General features: G+C 33.5%; 1 protein-coding gene across 2 annotated transcripts in view; it reads left to right on the top strand.

Annotated features, from left to right (window-relative positions):
- RELCH (RAB11 binding and LisH domain, coiled-coil and HEAT repeat containing) overlaps positions 1-25,111 on the top strand; it is a 122,031-nt gene that overhangs the window by 91,804 nt on the left and 5,116 nt on the right. For both annotated transcript variants that reach the window (XM_068563230.1, XM_068563231.1), the window contains exons 22-28: positions 637-736; positions 5,106-5,188; positions 5,988-6,051; positions 7,458-7,596; positions 11,324-11,440; positions 15,180-15,268; positions 19,828-19,898. In XM_068563230.1, coding sequence (XP_068419331.1) covers positions 637-736; positions 5,106-5,188; positions 5,988-6,051; positions 7,458-7,596; positions 11,324-11,440; positions 15,180-15,268; positions 19,828-19,898 — 663 coding nt within the window. The remainder of the gene's footprint in view (positions 1-636; positions 737-5,105; positions 5,189-5,987; positions 6,052-7,457; positions 7,597-11,323; positions 11,441-15,179; positions 15,269-19,827; positions 19,899-25,111) is intronic.

Consider the following 25,111-nt stretch of genomic DNA (forward strand, 5'->3'; position numbering starts at 1 on the left):
GTCCCTCATAAGCACATCATCTAGCTGCTTAAGTAGTTTTATCTCATTCTTTACTTATGTGTTTATTAATAATACTGTCCCACATTTGGATAGGCTTCACAGCCAACTTACCCTTCCATATAGGTGATTTGAGTTATCCTAATTGATCCTACAAACAACCATATGATGTAAATAGGACAGTATTGTCCCAGATTTTTATAGATGCAGAAATTAAAACCCACAGAGGTTATAACTTACCCATCTGGCTCTTAGTCCAGTGTTTTTTTCTCATAAGTAATAAATTTTATTTTACTTTATTCTTTTGTAATTTTAACTTTTATGCTATTAAAGAGTTGAAATATCTATATCATAATTGCAAATGCTTAGAGAAACTAAAAGTATAGTTCCTGAATATGCTAAAAGTTTGTAGTTTTATAAGGTGACTTTTTTAAAGAATCTTAGATGTAACCTATTAAACCATACATAGTAATTCTATATGTTTTGCCAATATTTTTATCATTAATATTCCTCATAAATGTAGTATTTTTCAATACACCAGTAAGGCAAAATAGACTTTAATGAAAGAATATACCTTTTTATGTTTTAAACCAGAACTATGTGGCTCTCACTTTTAGCATTGATTTTTTTTTCTTTCAGTGCAAATCCAGCCTACCATGAGTTATTGTTAACTGTTTTATGGTATGGTGTTGTCCATACTTCAGCACTTGTGAGATGTACTGCTGCTAGAATGTTTGAGGTATGTAAACAAATGCTTCTATTGGTTCAGATCATAATGATTTTCTTTGGAAGAGAGAGAGGGAATATTTCTTAAAAAGGCAGAGAGGCTTTTCATACTATGGTATGTTGATGTATATTTTATGGCATTGAAGAGTATCTAGTTGTGTACTGTGTGATGGGGCAGAAATTTAGCTTTGGTACATTTCCGATTATTTTCTAGCCTTATTGATTCCTTGAATGTTATTGTATTATCATTTCCATTTCTCAGAATTTCTTTTAAATCTTATTTTAATTTCTATCCTATGTAAATCTTCCTGGCTATACTTTCTATTTACTGAGGCACACAGCTATTAAAATAAACTAAAACAATATAAGATATCTTTAAAGTTGTAAAATATAGTTGGATTCATGAGTAAAATATAGTTGGATTCAATACTTGCAATTATGGAAATATTTATTTTACTGATTATTCCTACTTCATTATTCCCTCACCTTTCATATCTGGAATAACAATATCTCTATACATTAACTGCCCATAGACTTATAAGACAGAAGAGACTTCATATAATTTAACTAGATTTTCTTAAATTGCCACCTACCCAAGTTTAGTATGAAAATTGGAATACCTATCTTTTTATCCATCATAGAGGAAATTATGTTAGCCTAGTGTACATATATATATATATATGTTTCTAGAACTTGAATTTGAGCACTAAAATTGGTTTAGAGTGTTATTAACTGTTCTTGAGTCTTCTCGTAGAGCCATACTGGCTGGGTTCAGTGTCTGTCTCTGCCACTTAATGCCAGTTTCAAACTTCTCTGTGCCTTAGTTTTCTCATCCATAATGTAAGTGAAGATGATAATAATAAGTATCCATCTCAAAGGATTTTTGTTAATATTAAATGAATTAATACTTCTAAGGTCTTAAAACAGTGTCTGGCACATAATAATAAGAGCTTAATAAATGTTAACTATCATTATGATTACTGTTTTTTTTTAATATGCTGTTACTTCACAAAATAATATAATAGTTTAGGAAAAGTATACTTATCCAAACTAAAATTGTCCTTAATACACATGTGATTCTTCACATATCTTAAAGCACTTATTTTCATAAGAATTAGAGAATTCAATTTTTCCTGAATTTCAGAATTTTTACATAATTTAAGATAAATTGCAATCTAAAGGATAGAGCACTGACAGATTTAAAATATATACCTTCTAAAACTCTTAAATATATAAAATAGATCTGTGGAATCTAAAGAAAATTCCATCCTTATGAGGAGGTTGAAAATCCTGTGAACATGTTATTCCCGCAATTATACATATTTGATCAAAAAAAACGAATCACATGTTCTTTGTCAAGATAAATTCCAAATTAAAAATTCAGTTAGATGTCTAGCATAAGTGCCTTCTGGGTATAAATAATTTTTGATTATTCAATATACTGAAAAATAATTATTACCATGAAACAAAAAAGTTTTTCTTTAGCCTCCTCTCCCCCGCAAAAGAAAAAAGTATCCTATTTCTTTAATGTACTCACTTAATAGGATTTTATTCTAAGACCATAACAGCTATTTCTTTCTCTTAAACCATTTATTTCTAAAATGTATGTATATACTGGTGAAGCATACAATATAAATGAAAATAAAGAAAATGAAGCGTCCTCCCTTTTTACTTGTTTCTGTGGTTTTTTTTCTGCTTTATTTCTTACATGTGGTTTTTGTCTGGTTTTGGTTTCTATGTCTGCTGTCAGTGCTGGTTGGAAACTATACCTATGCTTAAGCAGTTTTCAGTGTTCTCTCAGGTTGATTATGAGTTTCTGAGTCTAATCTGAGAGACTTATTTTAATGATTTTTCAAGTTCATTTATGATAAAAAAATTTTTACTGAGCATGCCAGTAAAAGTCATTAGTAGGAAAAATTAAAGTTACTTTTTTGTCAGTGAGGCTTATTTTGAATAATATTGTATTAAAAGAATAATTACTTCATAAGATTTCTTTTGATACTAATACTTTATAATTTACAGTTATGCCTGCTTCCCCCACCCCCAAAATGAGTTAATTCAAAATAAAAACATAAAAAACAGGTCACTTAAAATTTTTAATTTTTTTAATGTGAGACCAGAAACTACTGAGAAGAAAGCAATAAATGGATATACCAGGAACATAATATGAGATACTTAGTGAAACTGAACACTAAATTTAGCTCTGAGTTTTCAGACAGCAGGACAAAAAGGGGAAATCCAATCAGTCATATTATTCTCATTGTTAAATAAGAGACAATATATTCTTGATGTAACAAATTATTATTGAAATTGATTTATAAAAGAGACTTTATTATGTGACTTCCAGTGTGACATAATGGATTTCCCAAACGATGCAGAAAAGAACTTCATATAATGATTTCTTACATCAATCATAAGGAGATAAATCAGGTAACATTAAGACCACAACTCAAAGAAGGCATGGGCTTTTGAGACAAATGTGACTGAGTCTGTTTTCTAGCTCTACCTCTTTTGGGCTCTAAAACCCTGGGCAAGTTATTTAACTTCTCTAAGGCTCAGTTTCTTCATCTGTTAAAACATTAATAATAATTGAATTTACCTCATCATGTTTAAAAATCAAATGATAAAGTGTGTCTAAAATGTGTAATAATCAATAGCTCTTAAATTTTGCCTTCCGATTTTCCAGCTTAATAAATTAAACCTAAAAACTCCAGTGCAATGAAAAATTAACTTGCCCCCTGGATTATCCCTTTTTTTTTTTTTTTAATGCTTTTTGGCTGGCACAAGATAGACATTTCAAGGTACACTTTACTAATTCGAATCTAAGCTACCTTATTTATAAAATGATACAGAGAAGAAAGTTGTATTTAATGTATTTGAACTTCTTCCCCCTATTTCTTTCTACCTGACATCTGTAATATTTAAGATAGTAACAGAAGTTCTTTTGTCATTTTATTCCTGCCTTAATTATCCATGGTTCTGTTGAAATAAAAATTATTTCAGAATACTGAAGTAGGTTCTAAAGTGTATCAGTTGTTAAATGGTAACAGATTATTGTAAAATTAAAAATCTCTGGTAAAGGGAGCTCTGCTCTCTGATGTGCTGTGTAGGAGGAATGGTTAACCCAACACAGTGTTGCGTTTTTGTTACTAAAAATTCCATGGCATCTTCCATCTTTCATAAGGACTAGTTCCGTTACAAGGTGAAGAGATTGATTAGCATTTAGGATTAATTTGTGTTTACATTCTGAAATAGAGAATGTAGGATTAGGATGTTACCCTTTTCTGTTGAACTCATAAAATTCCGTGATTTTTATAAAAACAATGCGTACAGCTCAATATTGTCCTCTTGTTCTGTGATTTAGGGTTGGTTGCTAAATGAATTGTTTTATGATTAGATTATAGAAATAGGTCTAATTGTGCTCATTGTATTTTTTTTATTTGAGCTTTTAGAGAAATGCAAAACAAAGAACTATTTGTAAACATTAACTACTTGGACCAGACAAAAACATTTTTTAATTAATAATTTCTTTTTCCAAATATATCACAAATCTTATGTCCTTTGAGTAGTCATAATAATTCAACTTGCATTTCTTGAATCCCTAGCCTCTGTCAGACACAATATTTAAGTATATTATGTGTAGTTAGTAGCACAATGATCCTTTAAGGTAGAGGATAGTGTCACCATTTTCAGATGAGAAAACTGAGTTTCAAGGGATTATGTAATATATCTAAGGCCACATGACCAATAAGTGGAGAGCTAGAGTCTGAACCCAGGTCTGATTCCCACATGAAATAAGTACTTTCCACTAGGCTGCATTATATCTCCGTACCTCAAGAAATAAAGCTACGTGATGTAAAAGATTGGGAATTTTTGTGTGTGATTTTTAAATTTACTTGCGTTAGAACAATCAGAAGCAATTTAGTGGTGGCTGCTAGCCATTTGAGTTTGGTTTAAAAACAGTCCAGTTTGTACCTTGTTGGTCATAACAAAATTGTATCAGATTTATTTAAAGAATTTAACCATAGAACCCAGTATGTCTTCTTTTTGGTTTCTTTAAAAAAAAAAAAAAAAAAAAAGGTAAAGCTTTCTTTTAAATTGAACATGGAAATTGCATAGACTATTTGACCAAAAGTACAAACTGCCATTGAATTGGTAACAAACTGTTTTCAGGGACTGCTAGGCTGTGTAAGCTTTATTTTTCTCCTAAGCATTCTCTGCCTTTATAAAGCACTCTAGTAGCAATATTTGCTTAGCTTCTAATTTTGGTTTTGCTTTTGTGTTTTCTCTCTTTCTCTTGGTTGTTCCTTTCTTCTTCTTGTGGCATTGTGTTTGCTCTTTCAATGCATCACCTGTGAATACCCCCTGCGCTGACCAATCAGCTGTTGGTGAAGGGGGTGAATGAAACTCTGGTAGCTCAGAGGGTTGTTCCTGCTCTCATAACTCTCTCCAGTGACCCTGAAATGTAAGTGTCGTTCCTGCCTTTTACATTCAGCATCCCTTTCAAAATGCGCCTGTCAAGAAATAACCATCAGCTTTTAAATTCATTGAAGAATAGATTTAGCTCTTTAAAATAATAATATTGAATTATGCTTACTTGATTTTAAACTTTATTATACTACTATTCATGTATTTTTTTTTAAGTCAACCTTCACAGTAAGCCTAATGACAAGGCCATATATTGAAAAGAATATATTAGTAGTATTTATTAGTCCTCAATAAACGTTTCCAAAACTTAAAACATGCTGATGGACTATTTCTTCCAAGCCAAGAAGGGATGCTCTGCTAATCTCACTAACATGTTGTTACCAGTAAGTATAGTGGCATGAACCAGAGGCTTAACATTTTAATGTCTCGTGTGGGTGACTAAACCAAGAAAGGCCAATGAGTCTGCCTGCCCATCCTCAGTCACAGCTAACCCAGTTCTCATTCCAGTTTACCAAACCATTTTTTATTGCATGTTGACTGGTTTACAGCTGACTCTTCGAGGCATGAGTGAAGCGTTAGTTGACAAGCGGGTTGCTCCGGCCCTTGTTACCTTGTCCAGTGATCCTGAATTGTGAGTTTCACAGACTGCGACCTTAAGTTATCCTGTCTGTCTTTTTGAGCATTCTTCTTGGTCTGCTTTTTTTTTAATTTAATTTGTCATTGCTAGAGACTAATACAGTATATTTACCTTGTACTTACTTTGATATATATTTTAATAATAATCAGTTTTTCATCTCAAAGAAAGTTTCAGTTTCTTTCTTTTTTAATTTTAACAGCTCTGTCAGGATTGCCACAATTCCAGCCTTTGGCACTATTATGGAAACAGTTATTCAAAGAGAGGTAGGAAATGACTGGAATTTATTTAATCTATGTACTGTTGAGGTGATGATAACACATTACTGTACATGTACCCGGTAGCATCATACCCTTCATTTTATTTCTTAGTTACTTACGGGCCAGAAGAGGATCTCAGTATTTGAAAATATGATAGCCTACCAAAAGTATATTTTCATATGCTAAGGCAATCTCTAGTCTTTCTTCTCAACTAGAAAATTAAGTATAAGCCAACTCTCAGATGTTCTATTTTAAGTCTATCTGGATATTGCAGTTTTGAATAATCCTTCAAAGCAGATTTAGCTCCAAAGGCTTCTATTATCCAGTAGACTTCTGGATAGTCTACATAAATTCCCAATTGCCAGTTTGTACAGATTTGAAGACAGGTTTTCTCAGTTTCACGAACGGAGGCTAGAGGGTACCTATGTTCTTGTAACTGTCATTGATAATCAAGCTGCAAGTCATGTCGTAGACTGATATCATCTTTTTTGCAGCACACATCACTGTGACAACCCTCTGTCACGCCTGCTTCAGCAGATTACCAAAGCCTTCCTCCCTAAATATGTATTTTGATTCAGAAACTTGTGATTTAATTTTCAGTTTGTTAGGTTCTATCTGCAACATTAACTATAAGACACTTCTCAAAATTAGTTATCAGAATTTTATTCTTTATTATCAAATTGGACATGTCCTTACACAATGAAAAACCCTATACATTAGAAAGTAAATTATTTGTGGGCATATCACTTAGCCACTTAAATGGAAAACAAGATTTTCCAACTCATAGACATTTTACCAAAAAAAAAAAAATTATATATATATATATTAAACTGTTCTGTAAAATTTTTTTGTCATATAGTTTTTTTTATAACAAAAACTAAACAACCATGTTAGTTGTGGGAAAAAATGTTTTCCATTTTTTCACTTATATATTTCACCGGTGGAGCAAAATAAAAAAACACATTGTTCTGCAAAGCTTGCAGTCTTGGCAGAATTTCAACATATTCTTAAATCCCAAAATAAAAATGTCTTTTAGGGAAATATGAGTAAGATGTAAGTCATTAATGACTCATTGCTTTCAGAAGGTGAATAAGTGGGTAACTTACACTCTGATTTGTTTTAAGAATTATAATTTAGATACAAAATCATCAAAACTCTATCTTTATCCCTAAATATTGTGGGGTCTTTTCTACAGTTTGTCAGGGAATATTTGTGTTTTTAAAAAACAAAAAATGAATTAACAAGCATAAACAAAAATTTAAGATCTTTTCTGAGCCAAAAGACTAAATAAGTACTTATTTAATTCCAAATGTCTACTATTATGTTGATATAAGTCATTTGAATCCAGTGATGCAAGCCATGTTTACTGTGTATCCTTCTCTCAATTTGACTGTATAATATTCAATTTTAAGTTGCTGGAAAGAGTGAAAATGCAGTTGGCTTCTTTCCTGGAAGATCCTCAATATCAAGACCAGTATTCTTTGCATACAGAAATCATAAAAACATTTGGTAGAGTTGGGCCTAATGCAGAACCAAGGTTCCGAGATGAGTGTAAGTTGCATTTTTTTTACCATTTTTCCTGAATTGTAATGTAAGAGTGAGACCATAAGCTTCTCTGAGGATTTGTCATGTGTTACATGACACCTTTCTACACCTTATCTTTCATATACTGAAAGCTGAAAGTGAAACAAGTTTGTTATTGTGGATTGATCGGTATTGCTATTAACTGCTATTAAATGGCTTCTTATACTATATAGTGATTGCTGTAGACATATGAAAAGTAACTCATAAATAATTTCAAGTTATTTTTAAAACAATTCTTACTGTTAATTTCAAAATACTGTGCTCATTATATTTAGAGCTTATTATTTAATTCTTATTTCTAAGGAAATTTTTATGTGTTTCTAGACATGTTCTTATGAAAGATACATTTCTTCCACTTAGCATGCCATTCCACTATTTTGTTATAAATCATGGCTTGTTGATCTGCTAAGTAATCTGCATGATGATCTGCTAAAGCATTTTCTCCAGTTTCTATAGTATCACTTTTTACTTTATGACAACAATTTCTTTGGGTGGCATCAAAGCATCCAGTAATTATTACTCCAAAAGCATGACAGTTATCACTGTTATACCTTAGTCCTTTTATTTTTAGCAATTTGACATGCTCTTGAAAAGTCCGCAAGTTTGGCTTCTTACATCAGTTTGGTTTCCAGTACAAAATTGGATTCTCCCATAGACTAGTTATTGCATATCTAACCTGGTATTTTTAAGATGAACAACAAAAATATTGTCAGGATTTGGACTGCAGTGTCCAAAAGGTCTGTTGAGGGCATGAACACATATTGAGCTACAGAAACACAACCACAAGGTTATTTTTCAATGAGTAATAGTGTTGGTAGCATGAGGAGAAAATAACAGTATTTCACAATCAGTTAACAGAAAAAGGTTTAGTATTTTAGTTAGCATTAGGGATAGTTCCTCATCATAGTAACGTCAGGTTTACAGGTGACCCTCTACAGGTGCTTTGACTAACTTTTTTGAGGCTGTAATTGCTCTGAAGCAAGGAGAATAAGTCTTGGCTGTTGGATCAAGGAATAGGCTGAATAGGCAATGGGTCTTTGGTGGGTGCCATGTTGTTGAGTTAATAACTGTCTAGAATATGATCTAACCTCTTTGTGTACACTCAAAAGAAAGATTTATGCATCACATAGAAAAGAGAAATATTCTGTTCATAATGGCCCCAAAATAACAATTAAAGATTGGCTTGAGAAAAAATTGAGAATAGCAGTTTCCACTGCTTGAATAGGTGTAGTAAACCATTATCCCTGAAGCCTTCTACAACTTACTGTATACCCACAAGTATGTCTTATACAATCTTCCTTCACATTCTGGCACAACCAGACTTTTTTTTTTTTTTTTAAGACAAAAAAATTTTTTTTCTTCTGTATTTACTACTCAGTCAGTTGGCTTCTCTTCTGCTTTAAAACTTTACCCTGAGGAATTTAATGTCCTATATTAATAAGATTAATGGTAGATGAAGTAGAACCCATATTGACAAGGATGCTATATTGTTATCCATCTGTATTTATAGACAGTTCCTGTTAGGAGTTTAGAGAAAGAACAAAGAATTGCTGGGTGGTAATGTCTTCCTTGGAGTGGCATTTTTGGATATTTTTCCCTCTATTTCTTAGAGAATAGAAGACATTGGTTCTTCCAGTGGCCCTTTTTCTCTCCCAACTCTTAGTTATTATAGGACCTTTTGGTCCTGATTTTATCTCAGGGGCCATTTGTTTTATTCAGAACATGATACAGTTTTGTTTGTTTGTTTTCTACTTTTTTAATTTTATAAGTCTCTTTGAAAATGTTCAGTCATACCTTGGAGATTTTCTAGCATGGCAATTTTACATTTCAGATCAGTTTTTTTCAAAGTTCCTTATTTTAGATCTAAGCCCATTTACAAAAAGAGAGGACAAGATTCCCTTCACTTTTGCTATTGGATCTACCCCAGAATATTTTTTGAAAGTTTACAAAAATCTACTTTTATAAAGTTTCCTATTGATTTATCTTTATTTTGTTCGCAGTTTTGAATCTTTGTCCAATCTGCCCTTAAGTGAAAGGCTTCAGAAGTGGCCTTATGTTGTGTATTTCCTGTTTTCCTTGCCCACTGAAGGTCAGTTGTAGAATTACTCACATCTAGGTTATTAAATCTTTTAACCATTTATCTCCATCTGAGGGGTTAACAATTAAATGAATTAATTGGTACAGATGTGGTAGCCCAGGACAATACATATATAATGAAATGTTGAATTCTTTAGTAAACTTCTATCTTCTGAGATTTAGGAAGATCCTTAATTGTAGCCTTTAACTGTCTGTAGACTAGAGTTTAAAGTAACTTGTATGGGTTTGTTTCCTAGTTAAGCAGTTTTACAGGGATCTTGTGTAGTGTGGTTGTTGAGTTTCTGAGAAAAACACTGAGGAAAGGATTGCTTGTGTAGGAAATCAGAGAATGAGCGGAATGAATAGAGGCCACGTGTTTATAGATAAAGTAGTGGAAGGAAGGTCAGTTTCAAAATGTTTGGGCAGAAATGAAATAGGGAATCTTTGAGAGACTGTCTCAGAGCCACCATTTTGTTGAGGCCTCAGCATGCCGGTTAATGAATCGGAGTTTCAGTGAATTCATTGGGAATTCAGTGAATATTTGGAGTTTTTTGTCTTCTACTTATTTTTTCTAGAGCACCTCTGAAGTATGTTGTTATTAATTTTGATAAGTCAAAAAGTCCCCTAAAAACGGCCATTGTTGTCCTAAGTTTGTGTGGGGTTTTTTACCGTTTACTAAGGTAAGCATAAAAGTTGTAATTATAGTACTGGTTTATTGAGGTAGCAGGAGATTTTTCTAGGAGATTGTGGCTTTAACATATACAAGCTCAAGGTAAACATGAACGAAGTCACTACAGTTGGTCAGAAGTATGTGCTTATGAACCATGTTTTGGGTCCCCCAACGAAGCAGGGACTAGAATGGGACCATGTGATCAACAATTTGATAATCACTTACCCTGGAGCCATTTCTGCAAGGGACCCTGGTTTTAGTGGGAAATGGTATTTAGAGAACACAATCTTAGGCAGTAGGAGTGCTCAGTGCTACTGAAATGGTTACTGTTTCTTGGGCCAACACTTTTATTTTAGCAATATGTTGTCTGTATTTTTGAAATTTTACACTATGCATTGAGATATAAGATATTGAGCCCATTGGGTGACTTGAAAACTCAACCACCAGTGCTATTTGACACTGGTCTTTGCTAAGAACTTGAGAAACTAAAGCTAATAATAGTTTCATGAAGTAGTGAAACAATTTGATATTGAAAAAGAATCAGTATACTGTATTTATCTTTTTAATAGAAACAGTAATACAAGATTTATATAAACTTATTTATAAAGATGATAATAACACAAGAGGTAGGTTGTTTACGTTTGTTTATTTGGCTTTCATTTTTCAAATTGGGAAACTGAATTGCAGTGAAGCCAAATGACCTGTATACATACTCATAATTAGGTTATAATGGCATGCTATAATCTATTTCTCCCAAATCCTAGATCACTCTTTATTCTGAAAAACATGCTTTCTTCCCTAGTAAGAAAAAGCAAGTATGGGATGTGGGTAATCTTTCGAAATCATCCAGAATTAAAATAAAATTTTATAAAATAAAATGAAAAATTATTTTTTAATGTATTAAGCATGTTTTAGATTAAAATTAATAATTTCTTTTTCTTTTTTCAGTTGTTATACCACATTTGCATAAGTTAGCCTTGGTGAACAACTTACAAATTGTGGATTCTAAAAGACTGGATATTGCTACCCATCTTTTTGAAGCCTACAGTGCACTTTCCTGTTGTTGTATCCTTGCTTTATTAATGTATATCTATATTTAATAATCAATCTTACAGTGAACCTCAGTTGTTAAAGATTGAGAAGTAGAATTTTTTTTCTTCAACTTAACTAAGAGGTAGTTAAGTAGAAGTTTAAAAATTTGAGTTGACTTGCCCCACTCCTTATTCTAGCCATCTCATAATTTTAAAAGATAACTTTAAGTCTTCTGTGTTTATATGTTCCATAGTTTTGAAAACATTGACTAAAATTTTATCTATGTTAATCAGCTATATAACTAAGCAAGCAATGAGTTATAACTGAGGCTTCTGTTAATCAAAAGGAATCCTTGTATGTGTCCTGGCATTCATTTTTAATGAATGTTTAACCGTCTTTATGACCCTGTGAATATCTCTTGAAGAGATATCACTCATTAAAAAAAATACAGGGACACCGTGGTTAATCATTTGCAGTGATGGTAGAACTGGAGGAAAGCTCAGAGATCATCTAACCCATGTCAGCCACTACATTTTATAAATGACTAAACTAAAACAAAGACATTAGTGACTTCTGTTTTTTATAATTAAAAGCAAAACTGTGACTAGAACAGTGAACTTTAGCTATCCTGTTAAATGTTCTCTTTACTATCCTTGGCCTAGTAAACTAAAAGTAAGAAGGAAGTAAAGATAAAGATGGGCAGAATAAACTCTAGCTTTTAGGCTCTCCCATTAAAAGCCAGAATATTTCAAGAAAGGGGGAAATAAGAGATTGAAAAATGAGTGAACGGCTGAACACTTGAATATAACCGTAAAAGTATGTGCTAGACAACATAATCAGAGAATTATGATTTTGACAGAAAAAAAATGATGGTAGAGAAAGAAATGCAGAGCTGTCTGTTAAGGAGCTACTTGTCCTTTTAGAAATGTTAAAACCTGAAGTTTGATGTGTGGTTGAGAGCATTTCATTTTGGGACTCTACTACAAATTGCCTATTCATGTGGCTGATATAAGCCACTTTCTTATACTATAGATCATAAAGTGGGCAGAGATACCATATTTTGATAATTTTGCCTCAACTAACCATATACCTTCTATAAGTTTAATTCCACTAAAAGCAGAACTTACTATCATTCCTGATTTATCTTGTTGGCATTTTCAACTTAGAGAAGATAGAGGAAGCAAAAAGAGGAAGTGATAATTCTGAATTAGCAAGAAAGGACTCTTTAGTAATGGAGAAGTGACAGGACCCTTACAAGAAAGTAATAATGGCATGTCAGAGTTTGGCGTGTCAAAGAAAGAAAACATTGATACGCTTATACCTATTCCCTAAACTTTGCGTAAGTAAATGTTTACAAACTTAAGTGAAGAGTTGTGTGTAATCTTATATAGCAGAGTCTCTAAAGAAATATGCCTCAAGGAAAATGAGAAAGTCAAAAGATTAAAAATTTTAGCTCTGTTAACCTAATTTTCAAATGGACTAAGCAGTGGTTTCTGAAGAGCATAGAAGTCTGTGTAGAAGGAATATTATTGTGTATTTAGATATGTACAGAATATTACTAGAGAAAATACAGTAAAAAGTCTTTATAACAGCACAGTAAGAGGAAGAACCGTCTTAACAATAGACCCTGTTCAAGTACTAAAAGCGTTAGTTCTCCGTGAGTCAGAACTTGTACTTGTGTCAACAGGGTGGTTATGGCCACTAATAAAATCACATTGTCCATATCTGTTCTGCTGTTCTATTGAATTACGAGCTGATAGAACCCAAGAGTATTCCTTTCAGCACGACATCGTATTTCAATAGGGACATAGGAAATCTATATAATTTAACATTTGGCATGGTATTAAGTCAAGAAAGCATGTTTAAGAAAAATTTGAAGGAATTTCGAAATGTTTAACCTGGAAAAGAAATGGTTTAGGGATGAAAAGATAATTTGAGAATTATTTTAAAGGTTGTTATATAGAAAAAAGGTTAGGCATACTTGTGTAACTAAAGTGCAGAGCAAACACTAACAAGCAGAGGTCATGGAGAGGCCTACTGTGTTTATAAGAAAAACTTTCAAATTGAGCCCTCTAAAAATGCAATGATCTGTCTTACAAAACTGAATGTCCTGTCATTGTTAGCAATCAGAGGCTTTATGACCACCATTCACAGATGAGGTAGAGGTGATTCCTAACATCAGATAGGACTAAATGATCTCTAAGTTTCCATCCCCTAAGAAAGATTGTGGGGTTCCATGGGAGAAAAGGACCAAACAGTGGGTAGAGAGAGAGGAGAAGGAAAGTGTCTTCCCTCTTACCTCCAAGTAAGGCCATTTTCAGTTTCTCAATCCATGCCCAGATTTCTCTAGATCAGAGACCTTTCTCTAATCCAAAGGTCACTCACAGATATATCGAGGTGATACTTTTCCTATACCCAGAAAATAAAACTACATAGCCATTAGGTTGTAGAACTTTGTATATCTATAGGGATTTGGTTCAACCAAATGATGTCTATATTTTTATAACTGCCTATTTATAAGTCACTCAATTATAGGAGCTTTATTTACAACTAGTGTTTATTTATAACTATATTTTTAAGGCAGTAGTTATATGGATTTTTTTTACTTAATATAATTTATTATTTTTTTCAGAAAGACTAACTCATCTTTATAAAGGAACTCATTTACTGGCATTTTTCACTTTAATATGGTATAATATTAAATAAGAAATATTTTTAGATGGCTCACAACTATAATAGGTGAGAATGTGTCAGAAGCGATGTGGATAAACAAGGTGAATTGTTTGAGAAATGCATCTGCTTTCCTGACTCCTTTCAATGTCATATAATCAACTAAAACTCATACGACTAGGAAATATAAGTAGTACTAAACTTATTGCAGCAAAAGCTCTCTTGCCCAATTCAGTGAGGACCAGTGTGGGTCAGTTTAACAGAATGGTTAAAGTAAGAAATCAGGAAAATGGTATATACCTAAGATAACTTCTTTTAACTTAAACACATAAATGTAATTTCTTTTACCAGTCTTTTGATGTAGGACTGAGGCATTTCTTTTGTGAGTCTGCTGATTAGAATTAAACATCAGCTTTCTTAGGTTAACCACATTCGTAATATAATTGTCTATGAATTTCAGCTTAGGTTTCTTTAAAGAGAATCCAGAGACATTTCTGATACTGGGTACTGAATTTTTCTAGATTTTTGTATTTTTCTTTATATTTAAATATGTATATATTTACAGTTGTCTTATATACATAATTAAGCAGATATTTTTTTTAACAACTTTATTGGAGTATAACTGCTTTACAATGTTGTGTTAGTTTCTGCTGTTTAACAAAGTGAATCAGCTATATGTATCCAAGCAGCAGTGTTTTAAGCAACTGGCCTTTATCAGTTTTTTCTGAAACTTTCAACTTAGTTGTCATGGAAACATTAATTTTTTTACTTTTCATACTCATTTAAACATCCAATTAAATTTCATGATTTAATTTTCACCCTTATTATTTCATATGTTTACATACCATGTAATTAAATTATGTGCTGTTACAATAATCAATGCCACTGACACAAAGAGATTTGTGGGAATAAACACAGTTGCCTCTTGACAAGTAACTAACTCAACAAATACAGATCATGCTTGATGGAAGCCTGTTTGCTCTAAGTGATCAGCATGCCATAGGCAGCATTTAAGAGATCTGCTTCTTCTATATTCTTCTGTTGTTCTGTTGGACATACAAGTTTTGTTTTTTTTTAATGTCCTTAACTACCTCATCTCAAGTCATTTCAGAGGATTTAATGGTTAATCACTTCTTACCTGGTCTCAGATGTTTACGAATTGACATGGAACACCTTTCTCCAGAGCATGAGGTAAGCTACTATCATGATTAAGCCACTGTGATTATCAGTGCCATGTTCATGTGTTTTAATATCTCCTATATAGACTTTCATTCCTCTCCATATGCGGTGTGATTATGATATGCTGTGCCTAATTTTTTAAAGTTTAGTTCAGCATCATTTTATGGGTTTATTTACTAGCTATGAGATCTTAAGCCACTCCTTTAACATCTTTGAGCTTCTGTTTAATTCTGTAAAGTAGGAATAACGTTCTGTCCTTCACTGAAATGTATGTGAAATGCTTTTTATCTGTAAAATGCTGTACAGTATTATCTCTGACCATTAACTTTCTTAGAAGCAAAGTTTCTATTTTCTCTCTCCATTTCCTCATAACTCTTTTCATTCTATTTGTCTTCCAGTATTCTCCAAAACCCTGTTTGTCATTTATTTCCTATTCTATATCTTCAACCTGTTTTTCTAGCAGCTTTTCTTTAACCTATTATCGTGTTTGACTCTTCCCTCATAAACAAATCAAAACAAAAACAAAATCTTCCCTTCATCCCTCCCTCATATCTCTTTTTCCTCCCAGCAGTTTACACCCCCTCTCTCAACTTTCACACTGTCTGTTGGTACGTCGTATTCATTACCATCACAGTAATCCAACAAAACTTCTGTCTCTACGATCACTACTGATCAAAGTGCTGCACCGAAAGGACACTTTTCAGACCTGATAGGAGCATGCAGGAGTATGTAGCCTTTTCATCCATATCTTTGTCAACACTTGGTATTCTTAGACTTTTTAAATTCAGTAGATATAAAGTGGTATATCATTATGGTTTTCATTTGCATTTCCCTGATTATTGTCAAACTTGAGAATTCTTTGTATGTTCACTAACATCAAAGCCTTTTTAGGTTTTTTGCCCATTTTTCCCACTTTGGGTTGTCTTTTTTCCTGTTATTTCCTTGAAGTTTGTTATATAATTGGAATATCAGTATTCGGTCAGTTTTGTGTCTTATGAATATCTTTTTCCAATTTTTGATGTTTTTTCACATTTTTGGCCCATTTGAACACTGACTTTTAATTTTTTAATAGATTGATTGATCATTTCCATGACATGATCTCCTATACTTTCTTCTTAAAACGTTTAAAGTTGTATTTTCACAGTAGAATTCTTAATCCATCTAAAATTAGTTTTTACGTATGATGTGAGGTAGTGCTTAAGTTACATTTTTTTCTATATGGATAACCAGTTGTCCCATTATTGCTTATTGAACAGTGCATCATGTCTATACTGATTGACAGTGCCACCTCTGTCATAGATGATGTTTCCTTGTATGCATGTGTCTGTTATTAGGGAACATTCTTTTCCACTGGTCTCTTTCTCAATTATTGTAACATTGATACCCTGTCTTCATTACAGTTGCCTTGTTAAAAAGTCCTAAAATCTAATAGGGCAAGTCCAACACCCTGTCCTTTTTTAGAACTGTTCATGACCCCTAGCGTTTTTATGTAAATTTTAGCATTATCTTATGAGACTCCAAGAAAGATCTCGTTGAGATTCTGATTGAAATTGAGTTGATTTTATAAATTAATTGGGAGAGACATCAACTTCATGATTTTGAGTCTTCCTATCCAGAACATACTATATCTTATGTTTATTTAGATCTCCTTTAATGTCTTTTAATAAAGTTTTATAACTTTGTTTGAAAAAACTGTCACTTTATAATGTTATAATGCTACCTTTTTTAGGATTATATGTTTTTTAACCCTTTCTTGCTGATGTATAGAAATAATATAACTTTTGTATGTTGAACTTATGTCTGGCCAACCTGAGAAACTTTATTTTTAATTCTAATAATAAAATGTCACTGGATTTTTTTATAAGTTTCAAGTGTAGAAAAGTCACCTGTAAATAATAGATTCTTGTGTAATACGTTTATTTTTTTCCCTTTTCCTTACTGTAGGATCTATTATATTGCTATCCCTCTTTTACTTCTGATATCAATTTGTTTCTTGCTTTCTTTTTAAAATAGTTTTGATAGGGGTTTATCAATTCTATTAACCTTTTCAAATATTGAACTTTTGGCTGTGTTGACTTTTCTCTATGTGTTAGTTTCATTGATTTCTATTTTCATCTTTATTTCCTTCTGCTTTCTTTAGATTTGATTTTTTTTCTGTTTTTCTAACTCCTTAAGGAGGAGGCTTAGATTATTTACTTGTTAACTTTTCTTCTTTTCGGATACATAAATTTAAGGCTCTAAGCGTTCCTTTAGCCACATCCCTTTTACTGCATTGTAGCTTTGTTATCATTTAGTTCAAATTAGATTCTCATTTCCATTATATTTTTATTGATCCATGAATTTTGTTTCATAAGGTAAAGGCAGTTAATTTTATGAGTCAGTTCTCTTATATTTGTATTAACTTTTTGTAATCTGCTTGTTCTATCAGCTATTGAAAGACATGTTAAAATTATGATTGAGAGTTGCATCTTTCTCCTTTTAGTTTTATCAATTTTTGCTTTGTATATTTTATAGATTCCCTTTATCAGCCTGAGGAAGTTCGCTTTTTTTTGCTAGTTGCTTGAGTATTTTTATCATGAAGGGGTGTTGAATATTGTCAAATGTTTTTTCTGCGTCGGTTGAGATGATTACATGGTTGTGGTTTTTTATTCTCTTACAATGTTTTATATTAATGGATTTTTATATGTTAAAGCAACCTTTGCACTACTGCAATAAATCCCACTTGGTTATGGTATATAATTCCTTTTATATGAAGGTAGATTCAGTTTGCTAGTATTCTGTTCAGGATTTTTGCATCGAAAATGAAGGCCACTTTAGAATAGAACAAATAAGAAGGCTTATTTTCACTACCTTCCATTATTGTAGAGTGGGACTGAAAATAGGGGGAGTGGTTAAAAGTTTTTGAAAGGATCAGACTCCCAGATTCCCTTTTGAACCTTGGTGGAAGACTGGAGCTTTCCTTTCTAGACTTGAGATATCAGGCCTAGCTGAGAGCAGGAATAAGGTGCTATAATGAAAGGAGGGAAATTAAGTCGAAGGTATAGTTAGTCATTAGAAAGCTCATTACCTTTCTACTTCTTGGCTCCAGGAGTGGGATGGCAGCCAGAATTATATTTGCAGGGAAAAAAAGATTGGCAGAAAGTTTGTGCCAGAGTCACCTTAAAGTGAATTTACTCATGCGTGAAGAGATCCTAATCAACGTTTTAGTACCTCAGTCTTTAGTGGATATCCCAAGATCACCAACCATTTGAGAAAAGCCTCTGACATCAAAGACAGAGGTGAAAACATACACACAAGAAAAAGGATACTGGAGGGAACAGACAATACAGGGAGCGGAAGAGAAAGTACAAAAACTCTCCCCAAAAAACACTGATGAAAAAGAAAATAGCCAAACAAACGAAATCTGTAATCTGTCACATGAGAGAGCGGGAAAACATTAAAAAATCAAAAGTCTTTACCATAATCTGCAAGGCACTAGAGGACCCAGCTCCTTCCTCCTTACCTCCCGGGCCTCACCTTCTACCTTCTGCCTTGCTCACTCTGCACCCACCACTCTGGCTTCCAGGCTTAGAATACAATAGACATACTCCCTCCTGGAGTCTTTGCTCAGCCTCTAACCCGGGTCTCACACACTTACTCCTCATGTCCCTCAGGTTCTTGCTTAAATATCATCCTCTCCATGAAACCTGCTTAGAACACCTCCATGTAAATTGTAATATTCTTCACTTTGGCCTTCTATACCCCTTATCTCACTCAGTGTTCTTTCCAAAGCCCTTATCACTTTGTAATATACTATATGATTTACTTATTTTTTGTGTTTGTTGTCTATAACAAAGGAACATAAGCTCTCCACAAGGAGGGAATGTTGTCTATTTGCTGCATCCTCTGTGTCTAAAAACATGCCTAGCACATAGAGGGTGACAATAAGTTTGTTGTCTAGTGACCTCCATGCACAAATATGGGCCAAGAAAATTCAGGAGGGCCATTTGGTTTCCGGTGTGGGTGCCAGCATTTGGGGCAGCAGCTTCCATCCCTCCACCCTTTCCATTACTCAGTCTCCCCGCAAGAGTGATAGCAACTCTTAGACACCCATTGTCTCCCCAGTTTTAGTGACCACAGACCTATATCTGGTCTCTGCCCTAGACTTTAAAATAGAGCATCTTGCTTTTTGCAACCTGGAAAAAGCAAGGGACAAGGGACAGAACAGCTTTTACTGGGAAAATATGTCTGACCATGGTATGTGTATTTGTTAAATGTATAGATGTATACAAATTTTACTTTTAACATTAGATAGTGGGGAAAGCTAAGGGAGAATGTAATCAGACTCAGAAGGAAGGTTAGTGAAAATCAAAGTGAATTATTAAGTTATACGATTGAGATCTTTTAAAGCTATTTCGGTACCTAGTCTAGCAATCCAATGTGAATTCCTTTAACAAAGTAACTGCCAAAATTTTCAGTTTTTGGTTAACATATTAGCTTATGGGAATATTAAAAATTCAATTAAAAACTTTAAACCATAGCATTTTACTATGTTAACAGTATTTCTCTAAAGTCATTTTTTTTTAAATCAGGTTATTTTAACTTCCATGATAAAAGAATGTGAACAAAAAGTAGAGAACAAGACGGTCCAAGAGCCTCAAGGGTAAGACATTAATTCTTTTTTTAAGGCTTTAGTTAACCTTAATTTCTCTATATAAATTTTCTTTAGGTGGGTATAGTGTTTTATATTGTGTTATTTTGTAGTCATTAATTTAGAAGACAAGAAAATCCTTTAAATCAGCAGTTCTCTAATGCTAATCCATAAACCATCTGGGAAATATAAAATTCAGATCTCTATCTCATTCTCTGTGACCTCAACATTCTGAGTCAGCCTAGGGATCTGTATATTTAAAAGCTTCCAACAAAAACACTAATTTGAAAAGATATATGCACCCCAATGTTCATAGCAGCATTATTTATAATTGCCAAGGTATGGAAGCAACCTAAGTGTCCATCAGCAGATGAATGGATAAAGAAGATGTGGGGTGTGTGTGTGTGTGTGTGTATGTGCGTATATATATATCTATATATATATATACGCACATACACACACACACACACACACACACACACACATAGATACATACATACAGTAGAATACTACTAAGCCATAAAAAAGAATGAAATTTTGCCATATACAACAACATGGATGGACTTGGAGGGTATTATGCTAAACAAAATAAGTCAGAGAAAGACAAATGCTGTATGATATCACTTATATGAAGAATCTAAAAAATACAACAAACTAATGAATATAACAAAAAAGAAATAGACTCATAGACATAGAGAACAAACTAGTGGTTACCAGTAGGGAGAGGGAAGGATGGAGGGGCAATATAGGAGTAGAGGATTAAGAGGTACAAAGTATTATGTATAAAATAAACTACAAGGATATATTGTACAACACAGGGAATATAGCCAATACTTTATAATAACTATAAATGGAGTATAACCTTTAAAAATTATGAATCATTATATTATAAACCTGTAACATATAAGATCGTACATCAACTATACTTCAGTAAAATATAAAAATAAAATAAATACAAGCTTCCAAAGAGATTCTGATAGGTAGCTGGATTTGGGAATCACTGGTGAACATAGTTTGTAGAAATTTATGAGAGGAGTTGTAAGATTTAACTTGATTCACTGCATAAAGGATTGTCAACTTGTGAATGTTCTAGTCCCATGCTTCTAACCAAACTAATTAGAATTCAAAGATTCAGTGAAATTAAAATATGAACATAGATGTGAAAGAATAAAGTTGGGCATTTCAGGACAGGAAGTAATTTACAAATAGTCTGTGTGTACTCTCTTTCTGAAGTAACCTTGAACAGTTGATCTTAAATGGACTCTGTTAGGCATGAAAAGCTCAACGGTGTTTCCTTTATGAAACTGACTACCAGGAATAAGTGTTTCATCTTGTCAGGCTAGGTACACAGAAGCACACTCCTCCACACCCACAACCCCAAGACACACACACACACACACACACACACACACACACACACACGAGTCTTTTGCCTTTTACTATGAGTCAAAACTCTTGCTTTAGCCTCCTAGAATGGTGGGAGCTCTTCTATCATTTTAGCCATGGAAAGTTATAAAACAATAGACATACTTTGACAGGTTTCTATTCTGAACACAAAATCCATAAAATTAACATTAAGGCAAATAATTCTGTTCATTTGTTGTACATTAAATATTAAAATTATTTGGTGCCTTATTAGTTTAAAATGTAAAAGGTTTTGGACCAAAATTGAGAAAAATTATATGTGAGATACATTCTAAATGAAATTTCATGAATTATCATGTAGGAATTTTACAAGAAAGAAATCTCTTTGTAACTTCCTAAGATTGCTAAGGTTATATGACCTTCCTTTTTAAGAAAAAAAAAAAATTCACTTTCATAATCATATTTTCCCATGTTATTCAAATCCTCTATATTATCATTTATTATTGTAACTCTTTTTTTTAATTTATTTTTTTATACAGCAGGTCCTTATTAGTCATCCATTTTATACGCATCAGTGTATACATGTCAATCCCAATCTCCCAATTCATCACACCACCACCCACACGTGCCTCTGCTTTCCCCCCTTGGTGTCCATACGTTTGTTCTCTACATCTGTGTCTCAATTTCTGCCCTGCAAACCAGTTCATCTGTACCATTTTTCTAGATTCCACATATATGTGTTAATATACTTTATTTGTTTTTCTCTTTCTGACTTACTTCACTCTGTAGGACAGTCTCTAGATCCATCCACGTCTCTACAAATGACCCAGTTTCGTTCCTTTTTATGGCTGAGTAATACTCCATTGTATATACGTACCACATCTTCTTTATCCATTCGCCTGTTGATGGACACTTAGGTTGCTTCCATGTCCTGGCTATTGTAAATGTTATTCAAATCCTCTATATTATCATTTATTTTTTTTAACTCTTACTGTAGAGAATTTCAAAATAACACAAAAATAAACATGATATAATGATTTCCCATGTACTCATCACTCAGCTTCAACAATTATCAATTCATAGTCAATTTTATTTCATCTATACCCAACTCTTTTCCCCTCCCATATTCTGATATGCATCTCTAAAAGATAAGTGCTATTTTTTTAAACATAAACACAATATCATCACACCATAACAACACCTTAATATCATTTATTATCTGGCCTTTGTTCAAATTTCTAATTGTTTCATAAATGTCATTATTGATTTGTTGTTTGTTTTTTCCTTACAGTTTGTTTCTTTGAGTCAGGATCCAACATTCCATATATTATAAGTGGTTAATATGTTTCTTGAATCTCTTTCAATTCAGAGGTTCCCCTTGTATCTCTTTTTTTCTCCATACAATTTACTTGTTGAAGGAACTGAGTCATTTGTCCTATAGAGGCTCCCACAGTCCAAATCTTGCTAATTGCATTTCCCTCGTGTGTTTCAAAATGTTCCTCTGTATTTCCCATAAATTTACTAGTTGGATCTAGATCTAGAGATGTAATCAGGTTTGGGGCATGTTTTTTATTTGCCAAGACTTCTACATAGGAGGAGGTGTGTTTTCATCGTGAGGCAGGTAATGTCTGATTCTCTCTTTTTTTGGTGATGTTAACATCTATTAATGATGAATGCTAGATCCGTTAATCCATTAGCAATTACAAAATGTATTACTCTATCAATCCTTCTTCATTTGTGAGCTAGAATTCTTCAGAAAGAAAACTGTCCCCCATATGTACTATTTTTACCAAGTCATACCGTTTATATAGTAAAGACAAGATAAATGTTCAATTCTTTCTCTTTGTGTACCAGTTTCCAAAGTAATGAACTGATCCACCCTCCAACCGGAGGCAAAAGAAAAGAGAAAAGGGATTACATGCAGAAATATCAGCACTGTGCAAAAGGACAAAAGTTTCAGAAAAGCATATTTGGGAACTGTAATTAAAGCTAGAGCACAGAGTATGTACGGGAGAACAATAGAGATAAGTCTATAAAGGTAGACGGGCACCGTTAATAAAGAACTTTGTATGCCACATGAGAGGTTTGGACTTATCCTGTGGCCAGGAGTCAACAAACTTTCTCTGTAAAGACAGTAAATATTTTAAGCTTTGCGATTCATACGGTCTCTGTTACAAGTACACAGTTGAACTCTGCTATTGTAGCAGTAAGCAGCCATTGACAACATGGAAACATATGGCTTTGGCTGCATTCCAATAAAACTTTATTTACAAAAACAGGCAGCAGAATGGATTTGGCCTGTGACCCTTAGTTTACCAACCCTTAGTAACTTTGCTTCTCAGGCCTTAGGGTCCATCAGAATCACCTGGAAATTTTTGGGTGCCATCTCCAGAGTTTTTGATTCAGAAGATCTGGAATGGAGCCTGAGAATTTGAATTGCAACAAATTCCCAGGTGATGTTAATACTGTGCGTCCAGGAGCCACACTTTGAGAACCACTGCTTTGGAAGCCATGCTCTAGTGAATACAAGCAACAGAGAAGCAGATGGAACAGAAAGCTACTGTAGTAACCCATGATGAAGGCAGGTGTGGGCATGGATGGGCAGGTAATAATAAGATACACTCATAAACCAGACACCATTCTCAGCATTTTTCATATATTTGCTAATAATTTATCATAATAACCCTATGAAGTAGATACTATTACTATTCCCATTTTACAGATGACACAGAGGTTAGGTAACTTGCTCAAAGGCCACCTAGCTACTAAGTGGAGGAACCAGAATTCAAACCCAGGCACTGTGGTTCTTGAGACCATGGTCTTAACCACCATGTTTTACTGCCTATATGTAACAGTGAGTATGAGAATAAGATGGACTCAAGATATATTCAAATGTGAACTCAGTTTAACTTGGCAACAGATTAGAGTAAGAGAGAACTAGAATCTAATAAGGATTCCCAGATTGAATGATGGCACAGTACAACCAATTGGAACTGTTCTGAAGAGGAATATTTAACATTTGAGGTACAGGAAGAAAAACACTACAAGCAGTTATTGAGATTTAGGAACAATTAGGATATAGGTGGTAATTAAAGGCTTAGATAAGGACTAGAGGTGGATGGATGATATCACTTGGAAATGGAGCTCAGACCTGGAATTAGACCAACATTTAAAATGCAGCATTTAAGGAACTTCCCTGGTGGTGCAGTGGTTAAGAATCCGCCTGCCGATACAGGGGACTCGGGTTCGAGCCCTGGTCCGGGAAGATCCCACATGCCGGGAGCAACTAAGCCCGTGTGCCACAACTACTGAGCCTGTGCTCTAGATCCCAAGAGCCACAACTACTGAAGCCCGCACACCTAGAGCCCATGAGCCCATGCTCCACGACAACAGAAGCCACTGCAAGGAGAAGCCCGTGCACTGCAACGAAGAGTAGCCCCTGCTTGCCACAACTAGAGAAAGCCCACACGCAGCAATGAAGACCCAATGCAGCCAAAAATAAATAAATAAAATAAATAAATTTTTTTAAAAAGTGCAGCATTTAAGAGAAGCTTAACTGAGAAATAGGAGGCAAATCAGAGTGGTGTCAAAAAATCAAATAGGGGTTTCAAAGAGAAGGAGTAGTGATCTTTGATTTGCAAGATATAGCGATGTGGAGAGAGAGAGAACTATTCTAGGACATAAATAATTTTAAAGATAGGCCAGAAGTAAGAGATTCTATAGATTCAGAATCAACAAGAAATGGCAGCTGGTTGGCTATGAGTTGCAAAGGAAAGATCTGAGAATCCCTTGAAAGCCTGCAGTAAGAAGACATTACTTTACAAGGCAGCCCATTTCATTTTTGACAACTCTGTTTTTAA

The sequence above is a fragment of the Eschrichtius robustus genome, chromosome 14 (assembly GCF_028021215.1).
Source record: "Eschrichtius robustus isolate mEscRob2 chromosome 14, mEscRob2.pri, whole genome shotgun sequence".
In the NCBI taxonomy this organism is placed as follows: domain Eukaryota; kingdom Metazoa; phylum Chordata; class Mammalia; order Artiodactyla; family Eschrichtiidae; genus Eschrichtius; species Eschrichtius robustus.